Here is a 25598-nt window from a genome sequence, read left to right on the forward strand (position 1 = left end):
CACACACACACACACACACACACACACACACACACACACACACACACACACACACACACACACACACACTACCTCTCATTAATCATGCATTTAGAAAAATCAATAACTCTAAGAATTCTGAATAAAGTAGCATAAGAATTTCTTAAACTGGGAAACTAATTAAGACTAAAAGGATTTTTTTTACAAATTCTGTGCATTAGTGTTTCTAATACGCACTTCGAATCTCGAACGATTCTAATAAATAGAAAGAAATGCCTTTTGTATACATTAAATAATTTATACAGTGTCTGTTTCACACATTAATAGTAAACAACTTAATGCAAACAGCCGCTAAAAGATATTTTTAAAGTAGCTTGATTGATCACTTTGCTGGTTGTTTTTTTTTCTTTCTTTCTTGTAACTGGGGCGTGAGGAAGATGAAGACGTAAATAGTCTATCATTCGTAGTTTCATTATCTTCTTGAAAATGCTCAATTAATATTAAATTCTGCTCTTAAGATAAGAATTATGCTGAGAAAATGCTTTCTTAAAACGTGTAGGTGGATGCTGACAACTGGAAATATAAAAGAAACAAAACTAAATCCACTGAATAATGTATGAGATGGTACACTACTTAAAGATGTAAACAATTAACATCAAAGCTTTTAGAAATTTATTTCAGACAGATCAAAAGCAGTTGATTCTGTATGCTATATTATAATAGGGGAAAATTCATTTGGGTTATTACACAAATGCGACACAAGGCGAGTTGATGTTTGATTCTTCCCACAACAAAGTACACTGATAATATTAACTGTCGGAAAAAATGACTTTATTTTAATTTTTTCTTATTGTCATTTTATGGATTTCGATGACTTTCTGGAAATTTTAAACCTTTTGACCTATCTTGTAGTTGATCGATGAGAGATTATTACATTTCTTTATCGATTATTATTTCCCTCCCTCGATCAGTTTGTCCTACATTTTTTTTTTGGTATCAGAGCCTTCTCATACGACGCCTTGATTTTACAGTAGCGACCAGTAAAGTCTGCATTTATGTTTTTCTCTCTAAAATCATTAGGATTAATAGAAATGAGAAAGATCACCGAAGGCATCTTTTCATTGGTTAGAAAAAAGGAGTCTGGTAATCTTCGTCGAAATGTAAGGCCAATTATGTCGATTTTTTCTTTATTGTCTCTCTGATGATGTTGGTACAGTCTTCTTATGCGATATTGTTATAAGAAGTTGTATCATGATTTTCTCAAATATCAGCAGGATACGACATTACTATTTTCATCTGGATAAAGAATCTGATAAATGACTCGCCACGCACTCCTTTTTATGATTTTGGATGTTTTAAACATATGTGGTAATTAAGTTATTATCCGGCATATAGGCAGCCTATTGCTAGTCAGCATTAAGTCTTCATTCGTGTTTACAACATGCTATCATCGTTAGATGTCTTCAAATGCTGTGTGTTCCCATTATTCATCATCGATGGAAGATTAAATTTATCTCACATTTTGAAATGTATTGTTATTCGTCGTGAATATATGGATCCAAGGACTTTACCGCTTGTTGCACTTCTTCACTATCTTCTTCTAGTTCCTCCTGTTTTTGCCACCGGTTGTCATTGAAGTCTATACCGAATACGGTTTCGTCTCTCACTCCTGTAGTATCCCAGACTCGAAGACTGCCATCGTACGAACCAGTAAACAGTTTTCCTGTTATAACCTGTAGGAGCAGTTAAAATTATATTAGAATTTAACAAAATATTTGATTTTGTTATAGTCACTAAGCTAATATTCTCTGACATGTGCTGTATATACTAACACATATTACAATGTGAGCGGATGTTTTTGTTATTATTTTTTCCAACTTCAGTCCAATTTCAAAACGATAAATTTCAATTTAAAGCATAATTATTTCAAGGGCTATGCATTCACTAGCACAAAATATGTATCTTTTAAAAATAGCACAAAAATTAATGACATCGTTAGCATTTAACCAGAAACAAACTTAAAAAACAAAATGACGCTTATAATATTAATCATACATCCACAATGGCAAAATAAACATGGGAAAAGTGTAACTTTGCATATGGCATTATTCTGTGCAGCCGATTAGCTGCTGGTTAGCACCATTTCTACTATCTTATTATAGTTAGTATAACATTAAAATTGCTATTATGAGGTATGAGTTAACTAATTTTCTATTTTATTGATTTCAAGACTAGTTCATAGATAACATAAATCTTGTAATATTTGAATTCTAAATATTCAAAGCATACAAAATCCCCTTATTGTTGCATTATCTTTGAAGGAATACACTTACCAAAATATTGCAAAAAGACTTCGTTATTGGTACTTATTTAATCAGTTAACGTTTCGGGAAAAACCATGGCTTCTTATATTCAAATTAAAAAGTATGATGATATAAAAGTCTTCGAATATTTTCAGTGCCTTGTGGCAATAAAACAAATAAAAAAAAAGAATCGTAAAGTAAAAGTCAAGGTGTTCAAACTGCTTTCTGATTAAAATATCAACAAGAGTTCAGCATAAATAACAAACAAACACAATTCCAGCTACTTACCTCAATACAGATGATCGCATTTTCATGACCTCGAAATACTCGTTTTAATGTTCCAGACTTGGCTTCATACATCCGAGCCATTGTATCGCCACAGCCAGTGTATACTGTTCAAGGAATACGAAAATAATTAAACGTAAGTCACTACCATATTTTGTAACAATAACTTGTATAAAATGTGCAAAAGGAGAGCTCATGTTGTCTCATGAAAAACTCGCGTTTAAGGAAGGAAAAAACCCAGTCACATCCGTATGAGACAGGTTCTACTTTCATCTTTATTAAAAAGAAATCTTTATAAAAGGTTATAACAATACTAGATGGAATTAAAACCTATAGTACGCTCTTTCCAAGCAAATATTCATACGGAATAAACCACGGATCACACAAAGTTCCATCATTTTTAATTTGATTCTAGAATACAACTCTTAAGAGTTGTATTCTAGAAAATTAGAAAAAATAGTTGCTTCATTGATTACTATTGAAGTCTGTAATCGAAGGGTTCGGTAGCATTCGCTTCATTTCCAGATGGAAACAGTTTATTTATATATTTATATAGTATACGTTTAAAATGGCGCCAAAAAGGGCAAGAAATGTAATGCTAAAAAAAAACCACCGCAGGTGAGAACAAGAAGGTTAGCCCTGCTAACGAGGTTATTGTACATATGGTGAAGGTTAATGAAAATCAATTAACAGCCAAATCAGTGAAGTTGAAGTAGATCATCAGAGAGACGACGCCGGAATTACAAAAAGTTAAGAGACGTTTAAATGAGCATAGGGAGAAAAAGAAAAATGAACAGGAAAATAAAAAACAACAAAGCAAGGAAACAGGTAAGTCAAGAAATAACGGAAATCAGGTAAGTGACGTTGTTAGGATGATGACTCTATAATAAAATATGCTATAGATGAGAGAGTTAAAACATTGAGTTTTCCTGGAGTGAACATGAAAAATATAACGCAAGCAATTCAAAAACAGAAAAGAAAAATAAATGTAATTGTAGTTGTAGTAGGTACGAACGATTTAACTGGCGATAAGTTTAGTATGAGAGAGGACATGAAAGGGTTGTTAGAAGAGGCAAGAGTGAGAAAGTGAAAATCGTAAATATTTTACATCGCTATGATAAAAATGAATTAAGAATAAGGGCTATGATGGCAAAAGATTTCGATGCCTAGGCTGTGTAGAAGAAATGGATGCGAGTTTTGGATGTGTGGAGTGAGTTTGAGGGAAGACTGAATTTGTATAAGAGGAACGGCCTACACCTGAATGCGTTTGGTATCAGAAGTCTAGAAAAACTAATAACTGGTATGAGACCTAACACAGAGAGTCAGCGAAACTAAATTATAAAGGGAGGAATGGTGTGAATGTGAGTGTAAGAGCGACAATGCTATATAACTGTTAATGACGCGAAAATGGGCTTTGTCATGGAAATGTTGACGAGGAGAGAAGGATTTCTGGTTTGTATTCGTCCGGTTCGGACCCATCAAATGTGTGCAAAGATGTCTACATGTGTAAGGCATTAGAGAATAGAGATCTGCAAGTTGTCCAACTGTATCAGGCAGACTGCAGACAAGACAATACAAAAGAACAAAGAGGTAAATTATTATGTCTGTACACGAATGCTAGGAGTATCAAAAACAAAGGGGTAGAGTTTGTTGCCTTAGTCAATATGTTGTGACCTCGAATTGTAGGTATTAGTATACGGTAATCAAACCTACTAACTGGTATCGAGTGTCAAGGGTAAAATATTTTTAGGAAGGATAGGATGAGAGGTGTGTAATGATATCGGATCACTTAAATCCAGTTTAAGTTGAGACCTATGATTGTACTACTACTAACAATATTTCATGTGGCATTGAGTTTGAAGTCATCTTATAGACCTGGTGGATCAGTTACTAGTTGAAGAAATGCAATTGGCAATGAAAAAATGCATCACTTCAAATAGAAAAGATGAGCACGAAAAGAGTAATCATAATGGGAGACTTTAATTATCCAAATATTTATTGGGTAGCAGTAGAATCTCAAGAGAAGAATGAAAATGATTTATTGATCTGTCGCGGGACAACTTCCTCAAGCAGCATGTGACAGAAGGATCTCGAGGGCAAAGAGTGTTAAATTTCATTATAGCTGCAGAGAACGTCTCAGTTAAAGACATAAGTATTCTGCCTCCGTTTGGTGACAGTGATCATGCGGTACTCACTTGGGAAGTGACTACGTTTATGAATATGCCATTCAGAAAAGATTATATGCTAAACTACAAACCAGGAAATTATGACCAAATGTGGAGTATACAGAGTTCAGTGGAATAGGATCGGTTGCTGAATGGGAAGAATATCGACAGTGCATGGGAAGCATTTAAACAATACTTAAATGATGCGATATCAGAATGTCCGAGAGTTCGAAGAATAAATAGAGTAGTAGTCAAATGGATGTGTAAGCAAGAGATTCGTAAGAAAAGGACGATGTGGAAGGAATACCGTGTGCATAAGGATGAGGTCCGTTACGAACGTTATAAACAGCAGGCTAGAACAGTCACAACTGTTGTACGGAAAGCAAAGTCTCAATATGAAAAGGAACTGGCTCTGGTGCTAAAGGCAATCCATAAGAATTCTATCGATATGTGGAAAGTAAAAGAAAGAATAACTCTTATAAATCCAGATGGCGTGACGGTTGCAGATGCAGAAGTGGTTGCTCAGTTAATGAGTGCCCGGTTTGTTACAAGCAATCAACCTGGTGAACGCAACATTGAGCTCACTGTTATCTCTTCACTAGATGAAAAAACTTAGGTTTGTGAGGCCGAGGTTTTAGAGCTGTTTCACAAATTGAATAAGTGTTCAGCAATAGGGAATAATGGGATATCAGCACGTGTGCTAAAATAGTGTGCAGCTGAATTGGCCATTCCTTTGACCAGGCTGTTTAATGTGAGACTCAGAACAGGGAAGATTCCGCAGGAATGGAAGGAATGTATGGTAATTCCATTGCACAAAGGTGGTGCAAAGACCGATGTATCCAACTATCGACCAATTAGTATCTCAGGAGTAGTGGTGGTGGTGCGAGCCCTGACCAATTTTTCCAAAATTGGTTAGGGCTCGTATTCAGTAATGGGTTGACAGTGAATCTCTACTTTGCAATGAACAACATGGGTTTACTAAGGGAAGGTCATGTTTATAGCAACTTGCTCACATTCTGTAACAATGTTACCATTGAACTAGACAAGGGGGAATGGATACATCATGATACTTTTGAATTTTTCTAAGGCTTTTGACAGAATCCAGCATGGTAGACTGTTGCATAAATTGGACAAAATGGGTATGGGTTATACAATATTAACATTGATAAGAGGATGGATGACTGACAGATATCAAAGAGTGGTATTGGGGGATCTGAGTGTGCAAGGTTTAAGGTAACAAGTGGTGTGTACCACAAGGATCAGTACTTGGTCCACTGTTATTCAATCTGTATATAAATGATATTGGGAAGGATTTGACAAGTGACATATAGCTATTTGCTGATGACAAAGATAGGTAGGGTAATCAGGAATGCTGCCGATATGCAGTACTTGAAGAAAGATTTGAATAGGCTGGGATTGTGGGCATGGGAAAATGAGTTTCAGTTCAGTGTGAGTAAATATAAAGTCATTCACTTCGGCATGATTAGATATCCAATGTCGTATTATATTGGTGGGATTAGGCTAGAAGGAACTGATGATGCTAGGAATCTTGGAGTGTTAATAGATAACTCAAAAGATAATTGCAATGCCGAAACAAACGTTCACATGTAAAGATAAGGATGTTATTTTGCCTCTTTACAAGGCCTTGATAAGACCTCACTTGAACTATTGTGCGCAGGTCTGGTTTCTGTTGTAATTCTGATATATTGGACAGAGTACAAAGGAGAGTGACATAAGTGAGTAAGAAATGATATGAGGACTGTGGAATACTAATTATGAAGACATGTTGGGAATTTGTAGACTGCAGACACTAGCAAACAGGGGGAAGAGGGGTGATACTTACAAACTTCTGAAAGGATCATACAGGATTTAAATTCATGGAATTTTTCAATTTATGATGAATAGGGAAAGAACGAGATGGCATCCTTGGAAGCTGAGAATAAAGGCCGCCAAAAAGGCTGTGAGGGCTAGATTTTTCTCTTAGAGGGTGGTGCGTGATTGGAATGGATTGTCATTAGAAGTTGTGAGTGCAAGTAGTGCGAATGAATTCAAGAATAAGTATGATAGCTGGTGTGTAGTATGTGACCTCCTTCGATGAGTCTCTGACTTTCTGGAGGTCTCTCTAAATAATAATAAATGGCATAAACACGTTTTATCATGAGATATACAATAAGAGATTTAAAAAAAAAAGGAAATAAAATTCGAAATTTTAACGGGCTTGATGTTACTGCTCTGAAGCAAAGAAAATCATGCTTAACATTGTTGTCAAAAAGAATTTCCACCGTCTGGTTTCACTTTGTATTAGACCAATCTTATTTTTAAAAGCTTCAGAATTTATTCAGTTGAATGTATTTATTTTCTTACAATAAAAATTCTAAATATTCATGGTTTATTTTATATTCAGAATCAATGTGGAATGTTGTCCGTCCTTGTCAGTTACTATATTATAATATCAATTCCTGTAAAATCCTTTAGAGATAAGTTATAGCCGTTTACACGATAGAGATATGTCGTCGTAAAATAAAGAAGTGAGGAATAGTGTAATCATTGTAAGCTATTTCCCGAGGCGTCAGATATTTTACATAAAATGCATCCACTTTTGATGATTAATTCTTATTTAGAGATGGTTTGCGCTGATACGATAGGTTTCACAGGAAATATATAAATCTTTATTGCTTATTGAATTATGAGAGCCATGTGTTTCTGATGGAGATCCAGCTCTAATATTTTAAAAAAGAAAATAAATAATTCCTTACACTATGAGTAAAGAAGAAATAAGTTTGATTAAAAGTTTTCAGATTTAAAAATTCTTCAGATGGCAAAAGATATATAAATGTTTCTATGGAAAAATTCACTGCTTATTACGTGATCATAAAATTCGGTGACTCGAGAATAGATGCAATTTTGTTGTTAAAATGAAAATAAGACACCAGAATGCGAATATATTATAACTAATTTAAGTACGTAAATTGTCATTGAGAAGAGTCGCATTGTGTGTTATTTACAGAACTCATTTTCCTCAGCAAATTCTCAATTTTAAGCGTACAATACGAAGTGGGTAAAATAATGCACTTACCCATGTTCGAATTCTAACCCGAGGTGATTATCTAACAGTAACAGATATAGCGTTGTAGAATTTTGGATAAGTGAACATGGGAAAATTACGACAAAATATTTTTTTTATCATTTTTCTTTCCATAAAGAGACAAATGAGTAAATGTATTGTCCCATACAAAGGATTTACGAGTATTTTAGGAGATGTCAAAACATGGAACTGTTTTCAAACTACTTCATGCCTCCAATAAGATGCCATTTAACTACATCTAAAGATTCACAAAACATCCATTCCCATTGTGGGATTCAATCTTGCAACCTAGTCAGTTAAGTGTGTCTCATTTTTATTAACATAAGCGAATATTATTTGTTACAAATATTATTATTTTTTAAAATAAAATATTATTTGTTTGGTGTTAAAAAACCTGATGTAATTTTATTTTTAACATCATTTTCTGAATTACTGATATTAATTCTTTCTGTTAATATAAAATGTTTGGTATTTGTCAGAAGATTCAGTAAAATTGATGCTTGTTAGTAACAATAAAATGAACATATCATCTCATCATACTTACAGATTCCATCTAAATAGCGTACTGATGAGACGGTATGTTTATGGCCACGGTATATCCTCGTACACTCCCCAAATTCAATGGCCCAGGAACGAGCTGTTTTATCGGAACTGCCAGAATATAGCATCCGTTTATTTACCTAATCAGAAAATATACAGATTCAAATTTGTAGTAGATAATCAAAAGAATAAAATTATGGTTTCACCTGTCTCCTCCATCCCCCACGAAATTATGAAATATTAAATTTAAAAAATATAATTATTTATACACATGTTATTAGCGAAACTTTGGTCCAAAATTTTAGCGAAATGCAGTCAGCAGGTGCTACTTTTCCTAGACGTATTATAAATAAAGCGTCTAAGCTACGTTGAATTTTAATGTTAAAATACCTTAAAATTTTTTTTTGTTGAATCACAACTCCACTTATCTGTACGCAAATACTTCAATTAATCATTCATTCTTTTATTCATTTCGTATGGTGATTCAACGGCCATGAGCCCCTTTTACGAAGAGGTACGGCCTATGGCTGGAGGGATTGTCATAAGTATTCCAGACTGTATCTGTGTGTGTTCACGGGGCCGGTTTGCTTACTTGCGGGATGAAGAACCCCCGATAAACTGGGGGAAAAATCCTGCTGTTCACGCCTAAGAACGGCTAACTTGGCTATGGCTGAGGAAGATCCTTAAGTCTTCACGTCGTCGACGGGAATCGAACCTAGGACACTCCTTCCCCAGGCATATGGTTGCGAAACGCACAGCCACTATGCTAACCACGCGGGCATTCTTTTATTGATTTTGGGTAACAAGACCATTGAAAAGAACAAAGTGAGGTTAATTTCCAAGAATAATGATACTCAGAGGTTTATTCCCATCATAAGTAACAATATTCTTAATTTGTATTATATCAAAACATCGTAACTTTACAATTTTCCTAGAACATCGAAAGAAAATTAATGGCAGTAATTTGTTTATCTGTTTCATGTATGATCTAGCATATAACTTTAAGACAAAATATCTTTATGGTAGTTTTCTATATGGGAATATATCTTTATATATTCACTATATACTCTTCAATAAGTAAGTTGTTAGATGCGGCCATTACATCCATACCTTAGAAGATTTTACATTTTTTCACGGTTGAATGAACAGTTGGAAATACAGTCTAAGTAACTATATTATGTGTTTTTTTATTGTATTTTATTTTATTTTTTGCATTCATCCATAAAAGGTTGTAATCCTATTGGATTACTACTGTGAATGATATCAGGGTGTCAAATATTCTACAAATTAAAAATTTTGCTCCAGAGGTTAAATAATTATATGGACCTCAATAAGTCGGATGGTGCTCTGACACTAGGCAATGGAATTCATGTACTATCGAAGGATATTTCGAACATACCCACGTTGGGATTTGAATCCATAACTTGTCAGAAAGTAGTGAAGGCTATCCAGGAGGTCAATCAGAATGCCAGTTGCGAATGTTCTACTGTCTGTTTTGCTGGGTAAGAAATCCGAATATTCGTGAGGAGTAAATATCCCGAGACTGCTTAACTCATCTTCAGCAATCCTTATAAAGGTTTCTCTCTCTTCCTAGAAAGATTCGAAACCAGATTCTTTCTAAACGAAGGGCAAATATCATCATCTTGTTACTGCGACACATAGGCAATGAATTTCACATAACCACAGTTCTCTAAAACCTCCCGAAGCAAGTTTTATTAGATAAATTAGACATACTCACAAGTAAAGAGAAAATTGACCCTTCATGACCTTTCATTTGACGAATACATTCTCCTGTCTGGATGTTCCAATTTCGTATAACGCTATCTCCCCCGGCCGTGAATAGCTGAGTGTTAGAGTCATCTAGAACCATAGTATTTACAGGGGCAGTATGTCCTCTAAACACCTAAAGAAACAAACAAAAAAAATGAATTTATTTAAATTTGAATAATAATTGTTTGCTAATCTGCGGATATCTTTTTTGTGCAAATTGATTCGCATTATATTTTTAATTCCCAATTGAGATTTACGATTCACTTCAGATTTTTAAAGGAAAATTATCTGTGCTATAAAATTATCGAGATATCAAACATTGTGAACAATTGACACAAAATCAACATAACAACATTACCGTGTGGATTGTTTGTTTGATCGATTTAAAATAATCTAAATTTAGTTAATTTATATGCCTAAATATTATTAAGACTGTTGGTCTAGCTTATTTATAAATTAAATGTTTTTACAATTACCACTTCATATACATGGATATGTCATAATCACCCTCTACTCGTCAAAGGGAATATAACCTAAACATAAAGAGTTTAAGTATTTTTCTGTTGTCTGTTTAGATGGATTTTATTGTATTTATAATAATAGCATATACATATACAATAATTCATGATAGTATTTGCTGCCCTATTATATTTATAAATAATTAAATGCATAACAAAATGTCCACAAGATGTCGCAAAATGACTAAGTATAACTCCATTTTAAATAACACACACACACAGGCATATTATTTATAAATTTATTTAAATTTATTTATAAATTTAAATAAATAAATAAATATAAGGGTATATACTTATTTAAGTAAATTAATAATAATTATAATCTAAATATTTTACTTTTAAACAGACACCATATATACGTTTAAATAAATAATAAATATAATACTCCAGAACTCTAAATATTATAACTGAGGGATAATAGGGATAAAGAAGGAATCAATCGACCATGAGATGCGGTGATTGATTCAATCAATCCAATACCCTTGGACAGCAGTGCTGTATAACTGAGGGATAATAGGGATAAAGAAGGAATCAATCGACCATGAGATGCGGTGATTGATTCAATCAATCCAATACCCTTGGATAGCAGTGTTGTAGCCAATGAAGTTCTAACTGAGGCTCGGCTATTGCTGTTACCCTCTTGCCATGATCGTAGCTTTAATTGCTCAATAACACCTTATCCATACACTGACCTCTACAGATAACGGGGAAGATGAAAGCATTCTTGCTTCGCCCCTTTAAGCCAGTCCTTATAAGGATAAGGATATTATAACTCTAAATTAGCATAAGAATTTCCCGTGTGGTGGCCGGGATAAGAATAGTTCCAATATAGATCATGCATGTCGTACGAGGCGACTAAAATGAGTATCCTGGGAGGGTAATGGATGGCAATGCCGTAGCCAGTCAAGTTCTAACTGAGGCTCGGCTATTGCTGTTACCCTCCTGCCACGATCAGGGTTTTATTTATATAGCTCAATAATCCTCTATCAGTCACTGTCCTCTTCAGATAACGGGGAATATGAGAAGCATTCTTGCTTCGCCCATCTAGCCAGTCCTTTTAAGGACTTTAAACATAAATATTAGTAGAAGAATTTGCTGTTATTAAGCAATTCAGACAATCCGAATTTACTGATGAAACAAAACTGCTATGGCATAATTCGTTCGAATGTGCTTAGGGAAAATACAAGCAATTCTTTTAGCAGCACAGAGGTAAACACAAATTCAAAATAAGGTTGAAAGCGATTTTTCTACTGCTTTTTCTTCTTCAAATACGATTTCTCAATGATTACTGAGATACCATGGGAAGTAATCTGTTGGATTTATCTGATTCATCGTAGGCACAAGAACCCAAGAGAGTTGTTTACTGATGACTTAAAATACCCATGATGAACATTCAAAGTTCAAAGTTGTGACGTTACTGGCAAAGATGAAGCACGCCTGTTCACCCAGTTGTATGTACTCTCTATTCACTCTATTCCCACAGCATCATTCTAGAATAATTGCTACCGCTATTGCTACAGTTTTGCATTTAATGTACGACCAAACACCAGTGGATCATTTGCCACGTAATCTCCGTGTTTGTATTTTTGTTTGCCTCAATGGACTCTGGGTGATATATCAGTGACATGAATAAACAGCCAGACTTAAAATTTGTGATTGGAATAATAGATGCCAAATGCATATATACTTTATATACTTTGCAGCAAGTTTATTTATTATGCAAACATGCATGCGTAGATCTTACTGGATGGATTTTATTGAACAATTTTCCACTGGTCATTGAAGTTTAATAAATTTTTTCTCACTAAAATTTGTTATTGATTTTAGAAAGAAACCCGATTTCATCCTAGACATGAGCTAACGTGGAAGGAGAGATTTTTTTTTAACTACATTAATGTATGGAATCATAACGTATCCATATGACTATTATGGATACGTTATGATGAACTGGTATTTTGAGGGTTTTGCAGAACGCGTCTATCCCAAAAATAAGAACATATACTATTAGTGTAAGATATTCAGTATACATTTCTTGCCTTTTATTTCTTTTTAACATTGAAAAATAAAATTACCTAAGATGAAAGAACTTTTCTAGTCAACAACTAACTGTCCACTTAAAGAACAAAGACATCTTTACTTCTTAACCTTTTTTGTTATAGATTTCCATTATGACTTCCCAAAGTGAGTTGTGGATTGCAAATAGTGCATAGATAATAAGTTTCTGTCTTGTAATTAAAAAAAGTTGGTCGTATGTAAAATGAAAAAAAAAAAGTCTTAATGCTTGTTAGACTAATAAGCGAATAAAATATGAATGCTCCTCGAACGAAGTGCTTTTGCAACAGCAGCGTGGATCGATCTATTATGTTTATTGGTTACCAAGGTGAATTGACTTACACTACTTGGCTGGGGACTTTACTACACTTTTGTGCATGTGTGTGTGTGTGTGTGTGTGTGTGTGTTCAGAGACTTTCTGTAGTTTCAGTACTTCAGAATTCTTGTTTCGTAATCGTTGATAATTAATAGAAAAGATATTTTTCTCCTCCTTTTTCTAACAGAGCATCGCGTAAATCAGGTTTATGTTAATTCATATTGTACATGAACATTTCACTGATCCTCAAAGCACTATAAAAAGATCAGACAGAGACTACCTTAGTATTATTTATGTTTAGCAGACACTGTTATTGATAGAACGGTTGCGATAGTTAATGTTTTCAAAATATGTTTGTATTTATTATGTGGTTTCTACTCAAAAAAGGCTTTTATAACCTTATAGTGCATTCGTATTGTGAATAAGATAAGGATTTTTTTATTTTCATGCGTGGACCACTCGGCAAATCAAACCACCAATTAGGTTGTATGTGAAATTATAGATAAGTCATACGATGTGATGAGTCATAGTTCACATTCTTTGACAGATGTAGTAATATTAAAGTTAAAGGAAGTACTATGAAGCATGTACCATTTGTAGCTTCCAAATTTTACCGAATGCTGAAAAGACAATATTGAGTTACTGAGGTGGTAGGTTTTTTATATCACCAAAACAGATAAACCGTCATAAACAACACATTCAGTTTACAGATTGACACCCTTTACATTAATGATAATACATAAATCGAAATAATCACTGATAGAAACGAAGAGCTCGTAAACATTACAGTTTACTTGAACAAGTAAGCCGCGAAGATGAATTTATATCTGGAAGGTGCTAATTTACATCCCGGATGACATTGTTGACCTATCAAATCATAGAGTTTCAGAATGTTCAAGACTTAATGAGAGCCAAAGAAACTTCAGACGTTTGATCAGTGCAACTGATTCTAAAAGGCGTCTTCATAATCATACAATTCTGCCAAAATCGCTGAAGAATCTGCGAACCTCACTGATGAGTGTACGAAAAATGATCTACCATAATTTTAATGGAAGTTTCCGTTTCCGACCAATTCAGCAGAATACATTTTGTATTAATTGCTTTGATTCTTACTCTTATGCATTCTCCTGAGTCGGAAGACCACAAACGAGCTGTGCAGTCAGCTGATCCTGTGATAATATATCCACTTCCCAAGTTGTCTTCGATATTCTCAACGGCAGATGAAGAAACATGTAAAAGAGGATAAATTCCTTTAGTGTGACCCTAAAAGAATATAAAGACAAAAATTAGAACACACACACAAATAAATGGCAGAAATATAGTTATATTTAGTACTTGATATGCTAATGATTACAATTAATTAACAATAAGTAGGAACCTATTCTTGATGATGGTCTTATCCAGATAGGTTAACTTATCAGATCATAGGATCTGTCTGTCTGTCTGTTTGTCACACTCCTAACCTTTTCCATTATAACTGTTGATTTATTCTTCAGGTCTTAATTTTGTTTTATCTCATCAAACGACATCCTAATGGGATAATCAGATCCCCAAGTATCGCCACATTCCCCACATTGTCTTCTATGTGAACTCCTAATAATTTTAAATCCCTGAACCATTCTTCACAAAACTTTCTATGAATACTAGGGGGGGGAAGGCAATGTTATCGTATTTCAAAATCTATAGATCCCTACAGGAACATCTGGAATTCGTAGATCCAGCTTATAACAGTTTATTTTATTTATATTTTTCCATACAAAATATTTGAAAATTATGCCGATAAATATACGAGTAATTAAATGAGCAACTCTTAATTTTAATCAACATTCAATTTGTGTACTAATTAAATGCTAACGATTACTTTTAATGTTCATATTTTTTAGAAAACGCTTTTGATTAGAAGAAAAATAATACAATAAATACCAACTTTCCTTATTACATAGAAATAAATTCAATGAAAAAACTTGCTTAATATTACATTCTGTTTCTCGTAATTGAAAGTGACAAATTAAGTTTTTGTTCGAAATCTAATTAGCATTTTGAGCGTAGAATATCTAGCTATATATATTTTAGCTATCTTGTTACATACTTTTTTAAGAGTTTTAAAAACATTCAAAAGATTTACATTAAGATTAACCATTATAGAATTTTGAGCATACGATAATAAAGTTTTCATGGACAAAGTGTGAAACTAGAAAGCGATAGATACCAAGGATATTTTTTTCCCGGTAACAGTAACGCCACTTCTACATAGCATTTGACTTTTATCTTAGGATTTTTTTTTAAAAAAATGTGCAATATATCGAACTGTAAACTGTATATTGGATAGTAATAAGAAAAAGTGAAAAGTAGTTACATTTTGTGTTATACCATATCTGATGCATTTTCCATTTCTGAGAATGACTTTATTAAAATAAATAAATAAATAAGAATAGCTTCGTGGTACTTACTAAAAAATCTTGCTGTCGCCTGCCCCATTTAGGGACTTGTTTACTAAAAGATATCTCAAATCTATTCATCACATAATTTCGTAGTAATAAAGAAAATGTGTTGAGTAATCTAATTTTTATTTTCTCTTAATCTGTTGACATTTACCTTTCTCTATATAGAGTCAAGTCTTTTGGTTCGTTTGGTATTTGTCATTAGTCTGATGACGTCATACTTCAATGTTTCCGTGGTAATTATTCTAGTCTACTAGATGGCGTGTAGCAGAATACAGCAATCCCTCGATTAGTGCGCCTAATGATTTCTTTAAAACAGGCGCATTAATCGAAAATGCACTAATCGAATATAATAACCTATGGGAAAATGTATAATTTGTTTCTCAGATTTCATTTTTGACCCTTTATTTTTTTTATAAAAGAATTAGGGTATGTCTCAGGGCCTAATTAAAGGAAAACCATAAAACTGAAAGACGATAAAACATTCAGAATGTAAACTTATTATTCTGCTCTTCTTAACAAAGAATTGAGCTAACATAGTTTGGCGGGCATTCTGTTTCTTTTTTTGATACAATTGACGGTATGGCCGTATTGCCTCTTCTGCAAATTTTACTGGTTCTTCACCAGGGTCAGTTTCTAAGCATTGCTGCTTAAAAACTTCGATTGTACGAAAACTATTTTCAAATTGTTTCTGTGAAACCTCTTTGGGCTTGTTGGTTAAATTTTCTTCATATTCTTCGGGATCTTTCCGCTGTGCATCTAAATTTAGCAGGTCGGAATCACTCAATTTCTCAGAATGAGATTTAATTAACTTAGATTCATTTGAAAAGCCTCTAAAATCATTTGCATAATGTGGAAGAATGCGCTTCCAAACGACTCGCATATTGCTAGCAGAAATTTCATTCGACTTTGCGACTTTTTTAACCAGGCTGAGATTTCTCTGATTTGGCTAGAAAAGTCTTGGAAGGCATTCGCTTCCAAAAAAAAGGCCGGTTTTATCGACATTAAATATTTGTTGATCACAGTAGTCTCCTTCTTACACAATTTTCTTCAAAATCTCCTTATCTGCACTTGTAGCTTCTCTTGTGATTAGAACATTATGTAGGCTATTTCTCGCTCAAATCACCCAGCACTAAAGTGGAATTCTTCTTTTCCATCATTGATAGTCCTTTCTTTCTACTTAAGGTTACAAAAGAGACAATGATTTTGAGTTAATAAGGCCAGTGTTTAGCGGGATCCGTTTTTGGTTACAATCTTCGATCCATGTAAAAAGAAGTCTCTCTAATTCAATCCTTATAATACTTTGAGTTCGAGTGCATGCATGACGAACTTGAAGCAGTCTTATCTTTCTCTTTGTATTCAGCAGTTGATTCACCTATTTTTATGTTCTTGTCCTATCTTTGCTCTGGAATCGTCTTGTTCATTTTCTTTATTATTTCAAGTTTTTCTTCCAATCAGATTACTTTTCGAATAATTTTCACATTTCTATTTTTTGCTCACTGATTCTTTTACTCATGATTAAATGTTAGGAAAATAATTTAAAATAAAAAAAAAAGGAAAACAATTGCACGAGATATGATCAGAAAAATGCTATGTAAAGGAGACGACATAAAGTTTGGCTCTGAATTTGGAACATAGACTTTGAATTTCGCAAATTCAAAGTTTCTGTCATTTAACACCATTCTATTATTTCCAATTATTCGGACATGGAAATATTGTAGTATGCCATTAAAAATAACTTTGTAAAATGTTTCAAATCGGTAACTAAATTATTTCATCCTGGCGAGTGATTTTTTTACACAGTTAGCCATAAAAAATGTATAGATTGAAAAATTTTAAAATCGGTAACATTTATTTTTAAGATTTATATAGGCACACTAATCGAATTTGGGTATCGAAAAAAATGTCGCACCAATCGAAAACGCACTAATCGGGGGCGCATTAATCGAGGGATTGCTGTAGTTGCCATCATATTAAAAACGAAAGAAATGACTGCCAGTAGCGAAGTTGTAAGTGCTCAAGTGAGGTACTAATTAAGAATGAAATAAATAATCATTAGTTTCTTTACATATGCATCAAGGTCAAATGGCATTTGCTGATTTTCTGAGATCCTTCGTAAGTCTTCAGCCAGGGCTGTCTATCTGCTGCCTTAATGAAATAAATAATCATTTTGCGAGATTGAAGCTGTGTTCATTTAATATGAAATAACAAAATGAATTTTTTAACTTCAGCTGAACTGAAAATGAAATTTAACTAAGCAAAAAGTAACTGAAAAGAAATCTTATTGGTTTATAACTAGACAGTTAAGAGTATCTCCGACATTGCTTATGCATTTCCAATGCTTATTTTTCGTAAGGCATTAATGATAAACTATATTTTAATTATCATGTCAAAGCAACGTTATCTAAATTGAGGTAGATTGAGAAGAAAATGTTGTAGATTATTGGTGTGAATAAAATTTTATTATATGAACCTTAAATGAAGCAGTTCAATAAAACCATCGCCGAAAAGAATATAAAATTTAATTGACTTCTGACTTTGAATTTCGTAAGATCTTCAAAGTTTCTGTCATTTAGCACCAGTCTATTATTTCCGCTAATTCGGACAGACTCTAACTGAAGAATATTTCCAACACACGCGCTCACATCTTTAATTAGTACATCTAGAAAGTGAACTTTCTTTTGAACTCTATTTAGAGGCTCACTTTACTAGCTAGAAGTTAAGTAGGTTTCTGAAATGTAGTACACGATTCTTACTGCGCTTTGTATATCATTAAAAATGATTAGTCGTGAAATATAATGAAAGGCTGACAGAAAATTAACAAAATTGAATATTCATGGATGGCATTTCAGATAGACTAATGCAATTATTCAAATCTCACACGTTAACATTTCGAATGACAAAATCGAGATCGCAAACAGATAAAGATTCTCTTTCCCAAAATATAAAATTCAGTTAGCTATCTTGTTACATACTTTTTTAAGAGTTTTGAAAGCATTCAAATGATTTACATTAAGATTAATAAGTTAGCGTTTTAACTTAGAATTTATTATGTATAACATCTTTCATTCTTTTTTCATTTTTAATTGCTTATTACCACTCATTGTTTTATCATTATTATTAGTTTTAAATTTATAAGTATCATCCAGCATCTTTCGTAATCAAGATTCATGTCATTTTGACAGTTTCTTCAATTTCTGCAACAAGGAAAATGTATGTTGTTCATCCAAATACATCATGTAGGGCGTTCAAGTATTATGAGATCGAATTATGCAGAAAAAAAAGTACCAAATAAGTCAACCTGCGTGTTTATAGCGCCTAAAGAATATCAACAGAGTTGACTCTTTCCACTGATGTTTCTGAGAATATTAACCTTACGAAAATTTTGTGTACTGATGTAATCAAAACTGTGTTAAATTATTTTACTTTATAATGTATAAAGCGAAATTTACTGTACATTAAACAAAATGTACAGTCTAAATATTAATTTTGGCAGTATTTCCAGTAAACCATTGGTAATTGTAAAACTAGTGATATAATAAAATTGATTATATTCACAGTAAATATCACACTTCATTATAACTCATATCAGATCATAAATATTATTCATCCTTATTCTTTCGTCCTCTAAGAGTATCCTCTTTTTCTTTTATCATTTACATTTTGATCTTTCTTTGATACCTTTCCTATGCCATTTTTTATTTCAAATATTTACTTTTTTAATATTTCTGAACTAGATATTGCGGTGCATGCATATTTCTGAATATATGTAACAATTCGAAGTGCTTATTAGTTAAAACCGAGATGATATAAAAGTAACAATTTAATTTAACATAAAATTCCCGTATCAAACGTTGACTGGTTTTTGGCGAAGTAACTTCAATAGCTAAATACATTATATTTCATTCATAATTTTTTTAAACATTCAACTGTGTTTTCTATTTCTATAGTTTTATTTTTGTTTTCTTTACTATTTCTTTGCTTTTTTTTTTGATAACTTTCCTTGAATCCCAGAGAAATGTTTAAGGGAACGATATAATTTATATAGACAGGAAGTCACAGGATCAGATCAGATCATTTATACAGAGTAAAGTGCTGGATTTAATATAATAAATAATATTTATTCTACAGGATGTGCGCTGACGTTATGTCAATATTTTTAAATCGCTCATTCCCAGATATTTTAAAAAGTCATTCCCAGTCAGAAATGCCCAGTGAACATTGTTGTGATAATGTATTTGAACAACAAATGCTCTTCATATCCCTTAATCATTTAAAATCTTAAACGTCCTCACTAAATGTTTGCTAGTTAAATGTTTTCTTGAGAAGTCTAAATCTGCTAAGCCATTCAATAGAATAATTTTAATACGTCTATTCCAGGTTTTTTTTTTTTTTTTTGTGATTTCCATCATATAAACATATCGTGCATTAATACTATGGATGGATTAAGAGGTTTTTTTTTTGGATTTATTTATTTTTTATTTTTATTTATTTTAAACCTAATTCGAATATCCTGCTCTGGAGACTAAATACGAAAGTTCTTCAAGCCATTTCAGGCTTCCAATAAGGGGAAGGGGTAATCTCGTACGGATCTATGAAATTCATCTTCCACCTTAAGACATTCACACATATTCATGCCGCCTACTGCAGGATTCAAACCCCCAGCCCATCAGTTGGAGGTACGTATATTAACCACTCGGTGAACTAGCTCGGCTGAGCTTGAAACAATATAAGAATACTTCTACAGGATGGCCTATAACTCACGATGGGATTTAAACATTTAATAACTTGGTTATTTATTAATTGTTTTTATTATTTTTTATTATAATGAAATACAGAACTTGAAAAGTTTTATTATTATTTATGAAAACCACATCACTAAGTGCCTTCCAATATCGGGTTCACAAAGAGGGCCATTTCTACGGCATGTTCCATGACAGCTGCAAATGTTTCTGGTTGTAGCGTCCTTCAAGAAATCCCATAGGAAGAAGTTGGGACCCATCAGATTTGAAGAACGTGATGGCCAGTTAATTGTAGATCTTTGAGAAATTATTCGCTAAGATTACTAAATATATATATACATAAAATTGCGCGATTTTGGTTTATTCTTGTGTTGTGAACTTTTCAAAGAGTAATTTTCCAAATGTTCCTTAGAGTAGCTGAAAAAATAAAATGAAAAATATAATAATAAAAAAAAAGTTAAGGTTATTCTCATCTTAAACTCTTTCGTGACTTAGGGCCCACCATGTATAAGAATAAAGTATGCGAAGAATATAATACAATATATAATAAGAATACAATATAATATGTTAAGAATATAAGAAAACAATATAAAACATTGGAACAGTATAAAATATAAGCATGAGAATACTCAGAGAATACTAATATTTGTATCACTGTTCGTGGCAGCGCTTTAATTGAGAGACTCAGGTAATTATGGACGGTACAGTTTTAACCGTGTCTCTGGATGTCTTGGTTCATTATCATCATCATCAATTTCCTGATATGTATCTTCAAGAGATGTTCAGGCTAATATGGCAGCACTACGTATTTAAGTTTACGCTGTTGTTAATCTCCTATCAGAAAAATTTCTCCAAATTACTCTGTACTTGTCAGCACTCAGATATTGTCATATCTAACATTTCTTTCTTTTAAGGCACTTTTTACCGTATCAATCCACTGATATCTTGGTCTTCCTCTGAGTCTTTTTCCTGCCAACCTGGCAGAGAACACTTGTTTTTCTAACCTCTCTTCACCCATTATATTTAAGTGCCCATGTCATCTTAGATTAGCTCTGCGGACATATTCTTTAATGCTAACAATATCACGTTATCTTCATTATATTATTATCATCATTCTTCATTATCTTCATTCTATTATCTTCATTTTTAACTTGATTCTGCCATGGATGCCATCGGTTTACTCCCCTAATTTTTCTCAGAACCCTCATATTTGTGGTCTTTAGTCTTTTATTAAGTGCTTTATTTCTAACCCAACTCTTAGACCTACAACTTAAAACTTGTTTAAACACTGTCTTGCATGCTGCTAGTTTGGTGTTTTGGCTAATTTCTCTCTTATTCCATATAAATTTATTCAGCTGGCTACCCACCATACCAGCTTTACTTATTCTGTTGTCTATTTCCAGATAACATGCGATCTTCACTAAAACTGTGTCTAAATAGCTGAAATATTTTCCTTGTTCTATAAAATCACCATTCAGAATGCAGCTGAAGTTTTCTATACTTCTGCTATTTTCATAGTTTTGGATTTTTTTATTGCTGATTTTCATGCCAAATTTGTTATAGCTGTTATTTAATTTATTTAAAAAATCATGAAGACTTGCACTAGATGTGTTTAGGAGTACATCATGTATATCTTGGTCTTCCACTGGATAGAGCTAAGTTTGACATCTCCAATTATAATATCAGGCTTAATGCCGCTTTCTTTCATAATGTGATCCATATAGATGATAAATAAGAGTAGAGATAATATGCATCCTTGACTTATCCCTGATTTTACACCAAACTATCTTCCTGCCTTTCCTTCAATTCTAACTGCTGACTGACAATGTAAATATAGACTATGTATTGCTTTGTATATAATGATATATTCACCCCATATTTGTAGTGTTTTGAAAATCTTTTATCTGGGCACCTTGTCGTATGCCTTTTCCAGATCCACAAAACTAAAGTAAAGATCCTAGTCATATTTCCACGATTTCTCAATTATTTGTGTTAAAGTGAAAATCTGATCCTGACAACCTCTATTTGGCCTAACCCCAGTTTGTTCTTCTCCAAGTCTCTCTTTCACAGTTTGTCTAAACCTCCCTTCAAGTATACCTGCATAAATCTTGCAACACTCAGAAGAGTGTTCCAGGTAAGATTCCCCTGTAATTCTCACATTCAGTATGATTCCCTTTTTTACAGATGGATACTATGAGAGATCTGCTCCAATCATTGTGAATCGATCGTCTGAGCAGGCCCTCTGAATTATGCAGTGTAGCAACAGCAAAACTTTTATACCTCCATACTTAAGCATTTCTGGTCAAATACCATTTTATTCTAGCTGACTTTCCACATTTCAAGTTTTGGATAGCTTTTTCTACCTCAAGTATTGATATGTACTCCTCTTTACATTCCTCTTGAAAAATTTCTTTAATGTTTCTGTCACTGCTTAGTTCGTTTAACAGTCTTTCAACGTAATTACACCAGACATCTGGGATATCCTTACCTTCAGTTTTCATGTCACCTTTATCATCTTTGATTCATTTTTCAGTACTCTTTCTCCAATTCTAAGCTTATTTAATAGTCTACTGAACATTTTGTTACCTGATATTTATTTTCTATATTCTTATCAAAGTATTCCATGACTTCTGTTTAGCTACTTTTACCCAGAGCTTAGCTCTTTTACATTTTTCTCTGTATTCTTTTAATGCACCTACCGACGTATTTGCTAAGAACTTTTGACACGCTTTCCAGGACTGCTTATTTAACTTCTTGTATTCACCACGGTGTTCTTATTTTTCTGTACTTGCAGACAACTTCACCACATACCTCCCTAGCTGAATCAATCGATGTTTTCTTCAGAGTTTGCCACTGAGATTCCAAGGTTTGGTTCATGTTTTCAATTTGTTTCATTTTTTTCTTTCAATAATGTTTGTATAGTAGAGTGTACAATTTGCTTACAAAAGCTGCTCAACTTTAATTCTTTTTAAAACTTTCTTACATAGTGTTCTTTTTCATTTTTATCCTGTTTAGTACTAAGTAATGGTCACTTACAGTTTCGCATCCTCTGTACACCATTGTATCCTGAACGAGCATGAAGATATCACTATCAATGACTTAGTCATTGATAGAGCATGAAGATATCACTATCTATCAATGACGTAGTCAATGAGGCTTTTCTTATTTCTTGTGTCTTCTCTCCATGTGAACATCTTTATGTTGAAAACATAAAGATGAATAAGTGAAAACATCTTTATGTTTATGTCGACTTGGCTTTATTTCTAAAATCTTCTATGTCTTGTTATTATTCACATACTTGTGGTTTTAATGGCTTTCTAGTTATTTCAAGTTAATGCCATGTCGCTTATTAAAATCATTAATTTAGTCAATACTTCAATTAAAATCATTAGGCTTAGGATATGCATTTGCAATTAGTTTTATTATTTGAGCCAGTAAGAAAATTTGTAATGTAAATTCTATTAAACGAGTGAAAATCAGTATTTTAATTTGAGAAATTTTCAGATATTCTTTTTTTAAATTTAATTCGTACGAATTAATAAATATTCGTACACTCAATAAATCCAGATAGTAAGAGCTTACCTCAAATACTTTGAGACATGCATCTTGTTGTTCCTCATCTCCTACGTCATCCAGATTGAAAAGCCAAGACCTAGCCGTTTTATCACTGGACGCAGAGAAGACATAATTCCCTGAACAAACAATCCTGCTGATTCTAGATTCGTGGCCGCGGTATATAAATAGACAGTCAGCTGTGGCAATAAACCATTTCCTAATTGTATTGTCCGAAGAACCGGTGAGTACGTATTGCTCGTGCACTGCACAACACGTAATGTAACCCTCATGACCTTCCAGCACACCTATGCATTCGACGGGATTGGACTGAGTGCTCCACATTCGGGCGGTGTTGTCATCACTTCCGGTTACCAGCAGAGATTTGTCATCGCTGAGAACCATGCAGTTGATCCCACCTTCATGATCAGTGTATGCCTGTAGGAGATGATGCTTACCAGGACGAGGTCCAACTTCTTTCGACGGCCGACACCCCATTTTTATATGCCAGTTAATTTTGCTTAGACTTAAAAGGTGTTGTTAGAAAGAGAAATAGTACACTTTGATTTTCAGACTGTTTTTTTTTATGTACTCCTGAAATATATAAAAGATACAGTGTCAGATGAGTTACTTAAAATCATTTCGAATTAATCATTATTTTGTGTAGTAAAGAAAAATGGTCCCTGAATTACTCATTTAATCTTTCTAGGATCTACTCATGCAGCATATTTATTCGTCTACTTGTATTTCAGCATTTCTAAGAAATTATGGACAGTAATACGTCTTTCATCCATTGTTCATGTTTTATTTCTTTCTTTCAGTATTGACGATATCCTTCATATGGAAAGAACCTCCGCTCGAATCGTTTGTAGGACGCGAAAAATATTTATAATGTTTGAATTGAAGGCGAGTTAGATGATCTCATACACAATGGAAAGTTTTCCTCCAGGATAATAGCCGACTTTTTCATCCACAAAACAGGAAAACATCTAATATTAATAGAAAAGTCCAACCACTTAGTAGTTATAATATGACTGTAAATATAGATTCAAAAAAAGTTAACACCTTTCTGAAAAGTAAATACTTTGATTTCATTTTGACTGTTTTTCTATTTAAAGTCTTAAAGACATACAAAAGCCATCCATGTAACGAATTATCTATTCTTTTCTTCCCATCAACGATTACACGTGTTTAAATGGAGAGAATGAATGGATATCAGTTGTCCGGGTGGGATTACGTGATGAAGATGAGACCATTCTTTTGACAGGTCACGAACGAATAATCGCCGTACACAGCGTACAAACTGTCGCTTTTGTGGTAAATGGGATATTATGTTCATGCTGAATTATCTGTCATCTCAACATCTCCTCCCAAACACTCCATTAAGGAACCGTTAAATGCCAGTTCACTGTTATCCTGATAGCGCTGGAGATAATCCCAATTCTTTCGACAGGATTTCGAAGTCGCATCTTCCCCTATGATGGACACATTGGAATTAAGAAATTATGCAAACGTGAGTTGAAATTGTTCCATAAAATGTTGATGCTTAATAGTTGTTTATTGTTATTTGATAATTAATTTCTTGGATGGAATCTGTGATCAAGTAAGGCAAAGCAATTTGTCTGCCGTGATTATTAGACAAACCAAAATCACTAATGAAATAATATAAGTTGTAGTTATGATATACAAGAAACGTTTGATGTAAAGATAAAATCTATCCGGTCCAGGTAATTTTTAGAATTATCTAAGTGATATTTTCTACAAGCTTTGACAATATTATGAGATCATGACTACGTTCCCTTTATTAATTTTATAATGAAGCGTTTATTACATCCCTACAAAGGAAAGAT

General features: G+C 33.2%; 1 protein-coding gene across 1 annotated transcript; it reads right to left on the minus strand.

Moving 5' to 3' along the window:
* Window positions 1-1514: 1514 nt before the first annotated feature.
* LOC150109364 (uncharacterized) lies at window positions 1515-24246 on the minus strand. Its single transcript, XM_090402184.1, has 6 exons — window positions 23779-24246; window positions 14127-14276; window positions 10096-10260; window positions 8362-8497; window positions 2571-2674; window positions 1515-1712 (listed from the first exon to the last, which is right to left on the minus strand). Exons 1-6 carry the CDS (start codon window positions 24244-24246, stop codon window positions 1515-1517), a joined length of 1221 nt encoding a protein of 406 aa, XP_090258310.1.
* Window positions 24247-25598: the final 1352 nt, after the last annotated feature.

This window comes from Typopeltis vanoorti, chromosome 2, assembly GCF_054136105.1.
Source record: "Typopeltis vanoorti isolate ZY-2024b chromosome 2, IOZ_Tvanoo_1.0, whole genome shotgun sequence".
In the NCBI taxonomy this organism is placed as follows: Eukaryota; Metazoa; Arthropoda; class Arachnida; order Uropygi; family Thelyphonidae; genus Typopeltis; species Typopeltis vanoorti.

Coding starts and splice junctions, on each gene's coding strand:
- LOC150109364 (XM_090402184.1), bottom strand. CDS start 24,246: ATGGGGTGTCGGCCGTCGAAAGAAGTTGGACCTCGTCCTGGTAAGCAT. Junction 14,277..23,778: donor CATGTCTCAAAGTATTTGAG/GTAAGCTCTTAC, acceptor ATATTCTTTTAG/GGTCACACTAAAGGAATTTA. Junction 2,675..8,361: donor ACGCTATTTAGATGGAATCT/GTAAGTATGATG, acceptor TTCCTTGAACAG/TATACACTGGCTGTGGCGAT.